The following is a 15,446-nucleotide window of genomic DNA, read 5'->3' as shown; positions in this document are numbered from 1 at the left end:
AAACGTTTGATTATTACGTATTAAGTCGAACATTCTCGCATTTGAATTTCTCGTAATAGAAATAAAAGAAGATAGAAGAAAAGGAAGAATAAAACAATAGTAAAGGGATAATGTCAAGTATACGGAAAAAGGAACTCGGAGAGATAAAAGATTTACTACCGTATTCTATTATTACTTCTTATTTACATACGTACATACATACATATATACTTAAATAAATATGTGTAAGTACGCGTGCATGCATATATCTATATATGTATGCTGTGTGTATATATATATACGTACTGTATATATGTATATGTATGTAGCTATGTATATTACGTTATGTTGTGTGTGTATATATAATGCACTGTGTATATATATATGTGCTAGTGTGTATATATATATATATAATGTTTGCTGTGCATTTATATATTATGTATGATGTGTGTGTCTCTCTCTCTCTTTGTGTGTGTGTGTTATGTATGTACATTGAGAAGTGTCGAAGAATCGTACGGTGGTAGGAAATTATTATTCGCGTTACTTTAAACTCCACAGTCGTATTAGGTACAATTGGATGCGTGGGCAATGTTAAACGTTAAATCGTTCCGCTAATCGTCACGATGGCAGACGATGCGATGGGATTGTTCGCCCACGAACAGAACGAATTTCCTGCGTAACCCTAACAGATGTATACTGATCGTTTAGACCTAGATATTCTATCCTATTAAGAAGAAATTCATTATCATTGATTTATTTTCTGATTTTTTTTTTATTTTTTTTTTATTTTTTTTTATTATCTTTTTTTCAAAACATCGAGAACCTTTCGTAATTTTTTTCCGATGCGCAGGATTGATTATAAATTAAAATCCAATTAAATATCTCTTCTGTTAAAAAAAAATATATATATATATATAAAATTTTGATAATTTTATATATTAAATATTTTTCAGAGAGATTAATTAAACGAAGATTTGATTTCCGATATAATCAAAAATTTAATGATCTTTAATATTTTCTTATGAAACACCTAATTATACGTCTTACATTTATAAACGTATCGACTACAAATAAATTATAATTCGTCAATAAAATAATTAATGATCAAACCGTTCTCAGATATGAGATTCTTATTCTACAGACATTCAATTTAACCGATGAAGAAAGTGTTCGGAGTTTTACGATCGAAGAATATTAATGCGTTATTTGTACCTATGTAAGATCATCGATCCAATCGATCGATCCATCGATCGATTCTCCTCAACATGTAAAAACAACTTTCGACGAGGAGACGTTTTCAATGTGCGACTACAAGGGAACACGCACGTTTCCGTACGTTTTAAGAAGCATGCCGTCGAAAAGCGGGATCGATATGCGTCTACACATGCATTGCTAGTTCGCCCACGCGAATCTTTCTCTTGTGGTGTGTAAAATCAACGAGAGAGAGAGAAAGAGAAAGAGAGAGAGAGAGAGAAGAACCGGACGAGACAAGACGAGAAAAATTTTAGATATGGTACTCCTTAACTTGTACCTTACGTTACTTTACACATTTATAATCTTTTGTAATTTATAATTGATTTATTATAAATAATTAATATCATTTTTATAATTTTGATTTTATAATATATATATAGTTTTACTATTATTTTAATAATAATTGTTCTTATTATATCTTGAATTATACTTTCTTTCATTTAACATACAAATGAATCAAAAAAAAATAACCACGTTTATCGATTATATTTTGATTTAATATATGGGTTATTTAAATTATATTTCTATACTATACTATGCTATATAAAAATTATTAACATTACACGTTAGTTATATATTATTAATATATATATATTATATATTGTTTATTACATATACGTACATGTAATATATATATAATATACGTAGTTACAGATAATATTATATATATCACATATCATATATATTATACATTACATATAACACATATATCCTATATATGTAATTCATATATACACACACGCGATATACGTAGTTATACATAATATTATTACAATACATACACTTATTATATATATATCTATGTTTACGTATACACATATATACACATCTATAGACGTACACGCACACACATATATACCTACGTTAATCCGTAAGTATAAGTAAACGTACGAGAGCATGATCGCCCACACAAGTTCTACCCACTTCACTCGCGTAGCTCTCCATCGAGGTGTGCTCGTGCGAGCGACATTCGGTGCCGGCTCTCTCGGTTCGTTCATTCATTCCCTCCGGTATCCTTCTTTCATTCAAGAGTCGGTAGTCACTTGGATCGTGAAAGCGAACCGTAATGTAAGAACGAGCCAGAGCTTGGACTTATGCGCGCGCGCGTAAGAAAACCATGAGCCCAGCGTAACCAGGGAGCAATGAGCAAAGCACACGTACACAGATACACAGATACGTGCTAGATAAATATTTATCTCAACTCTAACTAACTAAGTAATATAAGACATTTAGATAAAAATCGAAAATCATTCGGTCTCCATATTAAATTCGTCGATTTTTTCTTTTTTTAAATTTCGTTATTAGACGAATACCAATCACGTATAGATAATAAATATTCTTTTAATTTTAATGAAGAAGAAAAAAAAAGATCCTGCTCGATATAATATTATATGTGATACGATCACGTTTATGTTACGAATTTCGACGCTTCTTTTTTTATCGATACGTAACAATTTTTAATCTGACAAAACTGATATCTCTTTTAATAATCGTTGAATTAGTTTCATTAAATATCGATAATGTATGTGTATATAGAGGTATATATAATAAATATTTGAGGAATCGATCGTAATACGATCGATTAGTTATATAGATAGGTAAATCGAATTTTTCTTAATAGAGTAATGAAAGGAAAAAACAACGAATCTCAGCAAGATAAAAAATAAGAAGAAGTTAATACAACATATCGTTTCATATATTTTATAATAATTTTCTTGTTTTTTCTATCTTTTTTTTTTTATTTACAAGTATCTACCAATCTTCGATTATAACGTATCTCTTAATCGACTATATCGATTTATTCGATATATCACTCGCTCTACATATACACACACACACGTACACATATGTGTACGTGTGTGTAGATACATATAAATACACACTTGACGAATTGATCGTATACGCTCGTAACATGATCGGTCAGTTTTGTAAGAGTCACGAAAACGAGAACTGTATGGGGGGTGAACTCGAGTGCGGAACGAGGAACAAAAAGGTACGATCGAACGGCCCAAGTAGCAGGAGTTGCAATGCGTGCATTTCCTTCTTTGTGTATGTATGTGTATACGTACTATGTAAATTATATAAACATCTATTCATACATATATTCATCCATCCGTCTATACATACGAACGTACATACATGCATGCATACATACAGTTATATGTATAACTATGTGTGCATACTTATATGCATATATATATATATATATATATATATATGCATACATATATACACACATGTAACATACATTTTTACGTCTATACATATATACGTATGTAGCTACGTACATACATACATTCATACACACGCATATATTCATACGTACACATAATTACGTATATACGTACATACATCATCATCTTTATATACGTATACTCATACATACATACATACATATATACATATATAACTGTGTTATTGCTTTTCACAATATCGATCAGTGAGTAAAAGAAAAAGGAAGAGAAAGAGAAAGAGAGAAAGAGAGAGACTATAAGAAAACGTAAGTATCGCTCTCGTACTTTTATCTGTTTGAAGGTGACGCGCGCGCGTAACACGAACCCAGGTTTCCACCTGGTATAAATGCTGTGGCAGGTTGCGCAGTCGGTTGCCTCGGGGCCGGTTTGATGCAACCTTTCTCTCTCTCTCTCTCTCTCTCTCTCTCTCTCTCTCTCTCTCTCTCTCTCTCTCTCTCTCTCTCTCTCTCTCTCTATCTCTATCTATCTTTCTATCTATTTCTTTCTCTCTTTCATATCGTTTTGTTTCAAGGCGATACGTAAAATGAAAGAGAGAGAAAGAAAGAGAGATGTGTGTATATATATATATATATAGAATCGATATATATATATATATATATATATATATATAGAAATAGATATAGATAGATAGAAATGGAGATAGATAGATAGATAGATAGATAGATAGATAGATAGATAAAAAAAAGAAAGAAAAAAAGAGAAAGAGAGAATTTAATTGAAGTAATTTTACCGTATCGAATTATAAATCGTTTAAAACGACGGTTAATTATCGCGCTATTAACGGTATATCGTTGGCCCGATTATTATTATCCGTGTTACGCGTGTCACACGTGTGATATCACTTCGATATAAAAGACTGCGAGTGAATATATAATGTCCTTATGTTTCTCTTGGAGTATTTCCGCAAAACGTTGTAACCAATATGGCGTCGTATGACTACCGCTTTTAATACCTTTTTAATGCGTAAGTAAGTAAATAAGTAAGTAAGTAAGTATATAAGTACGTACTTATTTAGGTAAGTAGTGCTTTCTTATTATAGACTATTATTGTAGATTATTATTTTCTTCGTACGATTATTAATATCATTGCGTTAACGTTAGACCAATATACTTTGCAATTTTACAATTTTATGTTGATTTATATATATATATATTTTTTTTTTCTTTTTTGATACAATACGTAATGTAATATAAATAAAAAATAATAAAATACGTAACTCTGTATGTAAATAAATACGTAAGAAAGTGAGTTTAACTCAGGTACATAAGTAGTAGTTACTTATGTACTTACTTACGTCTATACTTATTGTCGGATTCTCACGAAAGAAAAAGCTTGGTAGATCGTTACGATAGGGTCCGGACTTGCTAGCGTGTAAGCGAACGCCGACCGACATTCTACCAAAAGATTACCATCTCTTTTGGATATATTCGTATACCGGGTGTCGGGACACAACGTTCAAGATGGAAAAACTTTTAAAAATCGATGTACACGTATGCACGTAAGTATTATTTACGTTTACGCTCGATTCATGGGACGAGTTAATCTTTCAATGTTTTCTCCTTTTTTTTCTTTTTTGATCGAACCGTGTCTCATTTATTTCTTTAATCGATACTATAATGATATCATACTATAATGATTCATCGTTATTGCTACCGTATGAATATATCCGAACAATTTTTAATAGCAGCAGTATTCGTGGGTGGTTGGAAGGAGAGATGAAATTTCAGATCCGATCTGATCCGATCCGATCCGATTAGCGTATCTTAAAGGATTGACTAATCTAATAACAATGCGATAACTACTAAACGTTTGAAACGTAACATCGTTAGAACAATCGATGTTACAAATCGAAATCTTTTCGTATATTAGCACGTAAGAAGAAGAAGAAGAAAGTAGAATAATTTGAAACGTTTTGCAAAGTGGACGAACGTAAGTAAGTAAGTAACTAAGTACTTACGTAGGTATACGATATCGTAAATATCGTATGTAACTTACGTATGTAACGATATTATTTACGAACGTAAGTACACGTTGGTTCACGAGAAAGAAAAAAAAAAGATAGAATGAGAGAGAGAGAGAGAAAACATTTTACGTGTAAATAAACACTTCTTATTTACGACAGCAAATTTTTTTGAATTTTATAAGTGGTGGTTCTTTCTTTCTTCTTCTTTTTTTTATTTGTTTATTTTCTCTCTCTCTCTCGCTCTCTCTATATCTATCTATCTATCTATCTCTGTTGTTTCGTTTTCGTCCCTTTTCGAAGGATCTTACATACGTGCCAGAGATTGTGGATCTTACGAGGTCGCTGAAAAGATATGCCGACGTTAGAGCAGTAAACGAGTGACGAAGAAGGAAGAGAACAAACGAGAGAGCCTGTCCGTGTTTTATATACCTACCTGAACTATGTATACACAGAAAGAAAGAGATAGAGAGAGGTGTATAAAGTGCAGGTTTATGTGTGTAAGTACGTGACTGTGCGTGCCTGGAATAGGAACGAAAGTCTGATGATCTGCATGACCGAGGACACAAACTTCGTGATCCTTTCTTTTGAAATTATATCTTAACAGCTAATCCTTATTTTTATTTTCTTCTCTAATCGTACGTATGTACATATGTAGGTACGTGTGTAGTATGAATCGTTTTTCGATAGGATGCACGGAGAAAAACAAAATTGATCAACTTGAGTGTTTTAATATTAATCTTTTTTATCGATGCAATATCTTGAATTATTATTATTGTTATTATTATTATTATTTATATTGTTACGATTTAATCTCGTAATTTTTAACAGATCTGTCATAAATAATCTATTTTTTGTTTTTTAAATTTTCGATCGAACGAGTAGTTTTGATTAGAAATTAAGTTGAATAACTCGTTTGTTTAATACAAATAAAAAATAAAAAATATGTATATATATTCTAACAAATCTATAAAAAGTAATAGATCTATAAAAGTCTATACATAAAAAGTAAATGTATATTCTTTTTTTATTACTTCTAACAAAGGAGATATACAATCGATCCTTAATTTATAATAAACATATATATATATATATATATATATATATATATATAAATGTATGTATGTGTGTTTAGATCGTACTATATAAACAAAACGATTGAGAAATTAATACAATGACCAGACGGCGCCAAGATTGATAAAACTTATCGAATACCTCGGATGTTACGGGTTTATGAACGAATGAAAAGAGTTCGTTCGTTTTCTCGTAACATTCGTTATCGTTTATCGAAGACGACAACGAAGACGACGACGACGCAAACGAAAACGACGAGGACGACGATGGCAAAGTCGTCAAGATGAAATACAAATACATAAAGATTTGCCAATGGCGTGGATATTAGATGATAGTTCCCACAACGTCAAGAAACTTCCGCTGCTTTCTAATTGAACGTGACGAGATAAATTCAACTCTCGTGAAAGTACACTAACGGCCTTTTACTAAATATATATATATATACACATATACATATACATATATATACATACATACATACATACATATATAGTAATAATAATAATTATATGTATGTATAATAATAATAATAGTAATATATATACATATTAATATATATATATATTAATAATAATGATAATGTGTGTATATACATACATACACATATACATATATACATATATATAAAAGTATATATAGGTATATAAGTATAGCTCTCAATTTCTAAGCCTTCAAGCTGATATCGATAAATCGATTGACCCGATCAATAAAAAAAATTTCCCATTGTTTCTTCGATTTCCTTTTTTTTTCTTTTCTTTTCTTTTTGCAAAGACACAAAGATAAATAAAGAAAGAAAGAGAAGAAGAGAGAGAGAGAGAGAGAGAGAGAGAGAGAGAGAGAGAAAGAGAAAGAGACAAAGTTATGACGAATAGTTCGAAGAAGACGATTAGCGATTAGATTGCGTTTTCGTGGGATAGGAGACACGGCATTTCCTAAAACGGAGCCTGACGCTCGGAATTATCTGACATTGCACCTACATACCTATACGTCTACATACGTACGTATGTATACACGAATCTATGTATCTATGTTTCCTGTCTCTTTTATCACACCCACATGGTCGTAGTTTCGTTCGATACTTTCGTATTCGAAGAATAAAGTTTGAATTCGGAAGTCGTGTAGGAGTAGTCTGACTCACGATATAACGTTTTCTTTTTCTCGTCATTTAAATTTTTCATTCGGTTTTCGATCTATGACTAGAGTTGTCTTTGGTCAGTAACTCGTTTGAACTATTTATTTTTTCTTGGTCTTTTTTCTTTATGACGGTTTTCAATCGAAAGTAAAGTGGAGTACGTCTAATTGAATTTCTCGTTGATTCATTAAAGTGAAATAACATTCAGACGAACGTAAAATCTCTCTATATATATTTTTTATCTTCATTTAGTATTTAGATTCGATTATTAATTGTTAAACATCACGTGTTTAACGATTATTACTTCCTTTTAATGAATAAATCGAACTACGAGATCACGCGTAAAACGATCATGTTATAAATAGGATTGGATAAGGATAAATCGATTTCTTTCGTTTCGTTTCGTTTCGTCTCGTCTCGTCTCGTTTCGTTTCGTTTCTTTATTCCGTTCCTCTTATCTCGCGATTTCCTTTCTTACGTCAATCGTTGCTCGAACGTTGAGGCCACTAACCTCAACCGTGCCAACAGCGCCATTTTAAAGTAGATCGTGTCTGGAGAATCTACACGGGTTTATATGATAACGCTACGCGTGTTTCTTTTTTACCGATATTATCGTCGATATTATCGACAGAGTATACGCGTGTCGATAATATCGTCCGAAGATAAGTTTCAATAATGCGTAATCATAAAAAAAGAGAAAAGAAGAAAAAGAAATACAAATTTTTTGTATTAATAAAGATAAGTGATTTCTCTTATTTAATTAATTAATTATCTGTCGTTTATGTTGAAACGAATTTTATTTCATTGTCCAACGAATTTCTTTTTCTTTTTTTTTCTTCGTTTTCTTTTTTCCAAACTTACCATTACTGTAGACTTCCGCGTTAACCAATGTTTCTTCGTCGTCGGTGTCCGGACCAATCGAAACTGGAGTATAAACGACAGAATCTCTCGACCTCATTCTTCAATAATTCGCTCGAACGATTCTTCTCTCTTTCTGTCTTTTTCTTTCTTTTTTTCTCGATGCATTCACGTTAAATCTAAAATACAAAGAAGTAGTAATGTAATTTGATTGTTACAATAATTATTGAGATTGATATTAATATATTATAAATTAAAGATTTCTTTATTATTAATATATATTTATTTGCTAGCAAATAATCTTCCTAAAATTCAATATCTTAACTGGTAATGGATAAATCTATTTATTTATTTATTTATTTATTTATTTATTTATTTTTTATGAAAATTATTGAATAGTAATTTTTGTACTAACCTATAAAAGAAATATACTATTTGTTTTATATATAGAAATAATTTCACGAGAATCCGATTATATACTCGGTTTAGAGATTACATTAATACTCACAGTTAGAGAGAACGTTTGAAAATTATTTGAATTCTTGACTTTGTGAGGACACCACGCGAGAAACAAAAACGTATCTTTCGAAAAAGGAAAATTCAAAGTTCCCACGCGACGTCTACGCACCGTTCGAATGAATCAGCGTGCCAAACATAGCACTCGTTGCTAATTTTTGTACGAAATATTCTTAACGATCGGAATTGAATGGTATCTTTTTTCTTGCAATGTTATAATTCGACAAGATCGACGAAAAAAAAGAAAAAAAAGAAAAAAGAAAAAGAAAGAAAGAACGAAGTGAAAACAGCTCCTCTTCCTTTTCTTTTTCTTTTTATACGTTTTTAATTCCAAAAGTTGTCGGTAGAGTGCTCTGTCGTAAAAAAAAAAAAGAAAAACGGTCTCTCGTGGTCAGTTTCGTTAAAGCAAAAATTCAAACTGCAAAGAAGATAGAATTTCGCGATAGAATTTGTTACAAAATGGTCAGCGTGGCTAGATTTTGTCCGCGATACGATCGAATTTCATAAAGTGGTGAAGTAATAAAGTTCTTTCAAGAATTCGTACGTCATAATTCAACAATAAATTCGAACGAAAGTTCATAAGTCGTTTGTTCGTTTTCAAGGACGTTGGATTATACTTTTCTCTTGGATTGTGTCGAAGTTCAAAGTTGACATCAAACACTTGCAAATACATCTAACCAACTGTAGTTCTAGTAAGTACAAGTAAGTAAACTTTATTTATGAAATTAAATCGCGATGGTATGAAGAAACGTCGTGAAAAGAAATTTTTGAAAGGAAAAAAAAAGAAAAAAAAAACAATGAAGAGAAAAGAAAGGTTATGATACGGTGTAAAAGAAATTATCGTTGTCGTTTATCGACTATATAATTATATCGATATCATATTAGATCGTATGAAATCGATCGTATTAAAAAAAAAAAAAGAACATTTGTTTAATTCGAGTGCTTCGTTTTTTTTTCTCTCTTTTTCTTTCTTTTCTTTTCATTTTTTTCTTTTCTTTTCTTTTCTCGTAGAACACCATATCGTCTAGGATTCGTCGTCAGTGTTTGTTTATCCGTCTGTCGTATCCCCTTTCATACAATCAAACGTATCATAGTGTTTAGTCGTAGATTATTTCGATCGTATCTTTGTTGTGTCGTTAGACACGTGCGTCCATCCCGTTCTCTTCTAAACGGCTATTTATTTAATTAATCCGAATTATTTCCATCGAATCGTTTCGCTTTGTATTTTCGTTGCAAAACAAATAAATAAATAAATTCATTCATTCATTCATTCATTAACAAGTGTTATCAATACGATTAAACGATTGAAAAGCATAAAAATAATAAATATTGTTAATTAACAAATATGACAATTAATACAATTGAAAAATTGCAAACCATAAATATCATAAATATTATTAGTTAATAACAAGATATATATATATATATATATATATATATATATATATATATATATATATATATATATAGATAGATAGATAAAAAGAGAAAGAGAGAGAGAAAGAGATATAAAAAAAAGAAACAAATTAATTATCCAATCCATCTTAATTTCTATATCTAATCTAATCCGACCTAATTTAAATAATTTATAATATTTTTTTTTATCTTCTTCGTTTTTCGTTTTTCTTCTTCCTTATTATTTTTTTTCGTTTTTCTTCTTATTATTTTCTTTCTTTTCTTTTCTTTTTTTTTTTTTTTTTTTTCTCTTTTTCGTTTTTCTTTGAAAACGTATTGGCGCCATTCGAAACAAACGAAAGCGATTTATTTTCGCGGGGAAAAGTTTCAAGATGGCGCAGCTGCGGTTTTCTTTGCGAGTTTACGTTTACGGATTTCCTTCAGTCTTCGGGATACCAAATCTATTTTGGTGGTAACAGCAACACACCAAACGGTTGCCGACGCCGTCATGAACATACGGATAGATAGATGTCGTCGTTCGTCGAAGATTTGCGCGAGAATAATTGAAAGATTAAAGGAAAATGAAAAAGGAGCAAAGAAAAGAAAGAAGAGAACAAAAAACGATGAACGATCGAATCTCAACTGATCGATAATATATACAATAGACGATTTATGGAAATATTGTTACTATAAAAAAAATTATAATGGCTTCTATAATATTTTTTCGATGAAATCGACGCAATCTTTTTTTTTTTTATTTCTTTTTTCATTTCTTTTGTTCTTCACTTTCTTTTCTTCTTTTCCCTTTTTTTTTTTTTAATTATTATTTCTTCTTTTTTTTCTATACTCTCTTTCTTTCTTCCGAGAGTGGAGTTCGGAATTTTTTCGTTAAAATTTTTCAAAACTTCTGCTTCCTCATAATAATGAATTATCAGTGGATTTAGATTGAATTTATATTATATTATTAATTATATAATATTAATGTAGTATGATCAATAATTAGATTTCATTGAAATCAATTTATATTGTTATGATAGATACAGTGATGAGGTTATAATCGTTTGTGGACACCCTGTATAATTCAGTCGAATTTAAAAGAGGATTTAAAAATTCGTACGATTTCAAAAAAAAAAGTTAGACGTATACAAAATTTTTTGTTAATTATTTTTTATCTGTCTTTTATAAAAAAAAAAATGTAGAAACAAAAGGAATGTAAATAACTTTTTACTTGGTAACTGGGGTCCATTAGAATTTAGGGATCGTCTGGCTATAATTAGATAAAATCGGGCAGCAGATACACGTGCTAGTCGAGAAACGTTTTGGTTCGCAGGGGGTCTGCTCTCGACTTTATACTTGGAACACACACACAAAAAAAAAGGAAAAAGAATGAAAGGAAAGGGGTTGTGCTTTCTTTGTCCTATTTTTCTTTTCCAAGATTTTCAAAAGCCCATGTTATATTTTTAAACTCTTTGATTTTACACCGTGCATCCTGAGATCGAATGCACGTCGAACTTCAGAAAGAAAGGGGAATTATATTTCAAAGGCATTTATAAAATTACATTTAAGCTTGAACTTATCCGAAATTAAATTCTACTTCGATCGTAAATGATTCAATCAAAGTTATATTGAATTCTAATCTCTTCATTATAGGGAATGAACGATGATTACAAAAAAAAAACAAAAAAAATATTATCTTCTTTTTTTCTTTTCTTTCTTTCATTTCTTTTCTTCTTTCAAATTAGTCTTAAATCAAAAATTCGATCGCATACGTATACGAAATCGAATATCTCGATAATCAGAAAGAAATAATAAGTAATAATTAATAATACGTTCGTATTAATGAATAATTATTTTCTTCTTTTCTTTTTTGTTTTTTTTTTTTCTTCAAATCACCTTTAAAAAATTTAATTTATACTCACGTTTAAATTCATATGAACACCGTAATCTTATTTATTAACTTAATCGAAGGTTCAGGTATTATAATCGAAAAGAAAAAAAGAAGAAAGAAAAAATATGACAAAAGCAAAAGAAAGAGACAGGCTAGTCAACTCGTCGAATCTCTTTAAATTGCTTTCAACGTAAGAACAGAAAGGAAAAAGGAATTTTCCTATTCTTAGACCCACACATCCGTCTCTCGAAAGATCTCCTTACTTTCTTTCTCTTTTTCACAGTAGAAACGAGACTTTGAATTTTTTCTTCTTCATTTTCTTCCCGTTTTTTCTTTTCTCTGATTTTTCTTTTTTCTTTTTCTTCGTTTTCCTTCTTTACGTCGAAAAGAAAGCTTGATGATCTTTTTGTTTATGGTCAAATAAAAATTAACAAATCGTTAATAAGTTTGTAATAAGTAAAAGAAGTTTATCTATATGTTTATCTATTATAAGAATTAGTTTATCCATTTGATAATCAATATTATCGAAAATTATGAATATATAAATATATATATATATACACACACATATACATATATATTATATATATTAATTATATATATATAAAAGTATTATATACACACATATATGTATGTGTTATTTTTCTTATGGGAAATGAAATGAAACGAATAAACGTAAAAGCTTCGCACGATCGTTCAGGACCGTAGAATGTTGAAAAGTAACGTGGGACAGGAACGACAAAATATGTTTTAACATCCGTTTTATTCTCTTGATCCTGTCAATGAATTCTCACGTATCATTTATAGCAACGAGCTGCGTTATAAACGTAGTCAACAACTCGTCTATATCTATCTATGTACGTAAATATGTACGTGTACATATACAGGGTGTCTCACTTTAAACGACATAGTGAAATATTTGCGATCCTATCGATTTTATAAAAAACACGTTTCAAATAAAAATTACTATGTTTCAAGATCAAAATTTAATATATATTATAGCCGTTTGATAGAAGACACTTTTTTTAATCATCAATGAATCCATTAATCAATTATTTTTCTCGTTCGTTTATTTATTTATTCATTTTTGATCATACGCAATCAACACAAAGAACATTATTGATTTGTTAAATTTCAATTCCCCATAACTCGATGAAATATCGATTATAAAATATACTGTGAGTATTCGTTGGATTCCTATCGATATTCTTCACAATTTTTGTTAAACTTAAAATATCGATTGTCATTTAAAAACAATTGTTATGACTTTCGTATCTCGATACGACCTTTGTGAAATAACCTTGATATATATTACATTCATCTCTTGAAACTTAATAATTTTTAATTGAAAGTTATTTGTTGTTCGAAGATATTTAATGACATTCTTTTTATAAATGCGACACCCTATATATCAGACGTCTAGAATCACACGAGCTTATACATCTATTTATAAAATTATAACAACTGTATACAGCTGATCGTCAGACGATCAGCTGTTCGAGGTATTACGCTCGAGAATTAAAATAATACAATTTTTCAACTTCGTTTATGTCCAAATTATAGTAATTTAATATTTCGTGAACCGCGATAATTATTTATAGATATATTGATTACGTACAACGGATATTTAGAACAAGTTTATTGATATATCAAAAAAGATTATAATTAAAATTGATAATTAACCAAAACAAAAGGAGAAAAGAATTACAAATATAATTATTTTCATTATCTTATTGTTTCTTTTTTAAATCGTCGTTCATCACTTTGATTCATAATTCCAATGTACTCGACAGGACTATCTTGTAAATCAATAAATGGAGAAAGTTGTAAATTTTGTATTATTATTATTAAAAATCTGACGTAGTGTTTGAAAGGACATTTAACAAATAAAAAAGAGTCATAAATAAATAAACAAATAAATGAAAGTAGAATCTGATAATTAATCTCTCGAGCGAGTTTTCGATATCTATTTATAAATTAAAAAAAAAAATATATATATACAAATACATACACAAAAACTTGACAAATCATTCCAAAAAAATGATTACGAGTTAATTTCGATAAATTTAATTGACACTGAATCGTGTCAATTAAATTCGAAACGAATATAAAATTCGACGAAAAAATTTTTCTCTCGTATATAGTACATTATGTATTCATATATATGTATGTATCTATGCATACATCTATGTATATATGTATATATATGTATATATATATATGTTGTATGTCTTGCTTTTCTCTCTCGTGATCCTAAGTTGAACGAACTTGGCTTCCATCGACTAAAGCAGACGCCCTCGACGCGTCTCTCTTACTATCTCTCTCTCCTCTCTCTCTCTTTTTCTCTCTCTTTCATTCTCTCTCTCTCTTTTTCTTTGGTGATCTTCCCCTCGTGTTACTAATTCTCTGCCCTTCTAACTTGCACACGCGTGCTCAAGGAAAGTTCTGCATATTTAAGCTCTGTTTAAGAAATGGTGGTTTATCCTCACCATGATTTGAAAAGGTAACGAGGACGAATCCAAATCGTCGATACTATATTACTACACTACTACTATTCTACTACTACTATTACTATTATTACACTACTACTAGTACTACTAGTAATTTTCATTCTCGTGTTTTCTCTATTTATTATATATATATTTTTTATATGTGTTTATATGAAATATAAATATATAAAATTATTTCATATATATATATATTATACAGATATATATAAAAATATATTATGTATATTATATTTGTATATATATATATATATAAAATATATATAATAGTAAATTCTAAACACGAGATCTAAACAAACGAATCACCAAAATTCTAATCGTCGAACGATTTTCTATCTTCTTTGTTTCCTATTTATTTCTTACAGTTTTCTCTCTCTTTTTTATTCTTATTTAAGAATATAAGTTATAGTCTTTCTCTTCGTTAACTGGGAAGATTTTTATGGATATTTTTCTTTCTTCTTTTTTTTTTTTCTTTTCTTATTCAGACTTTCACGACTCGCGAGTAAATTCAATCCTACTTGTCCCCCTTTTTAAGAGCATCCCTGAGGATGAGGTACTAATGGAAGGAGTGGGTATATAGCTCGCACGCGAGCTCCCTAAAAGGGATGAGCACGTGCGGTACGTAGCC

General features: G+C 29.8%; 1 protein-coding gene across 2 annotated transcripts in view; it reads right to left on the bottom strand.

Annotated features, from left to right (window-relative positions):
• The window catches only part of LOC127071335 (protein TANC2), a 48,429-nt gene that overhangs the window by 30,027 nt on the left and 2,956 nt on the right, over window positions 1-15,446 (bottom strand). For both annotated transcript variants that reach the window (XM_051010483.1, XM_051010485.1), the window contains exon 2: window positions 8,516-8,691. In XM_051010483.1, the coding sequence (XP_050866440.1) occupies window positions 8,516-8,612 (97 nt within the window). In that variant the 5' untranslated portion in view covers window positions 8,613-8,691. The remainder of the gene's footprint in view (window positions 1-8,515; window positions 8,692-15,446) is intronic.

The sequence above is a fragment of the Vespula vulgaris genome, chromosome 21, assembly GCF_905475345.1.
Source record: "Vespula vulgaris chromosome 21, iyVesVulg1.1, whole genome shotgun sequence".
NCBI classification, from domain to species: domain Eukaryota; kingdom Metazoa; phylum Arthropoda; class Insecta; order Hymenoptera; family Vespidae; genus Vespula; species Vespula vulgaris.
This window is presented reverse-complemented; position numbering and strand designations above follow the sequence as displayed.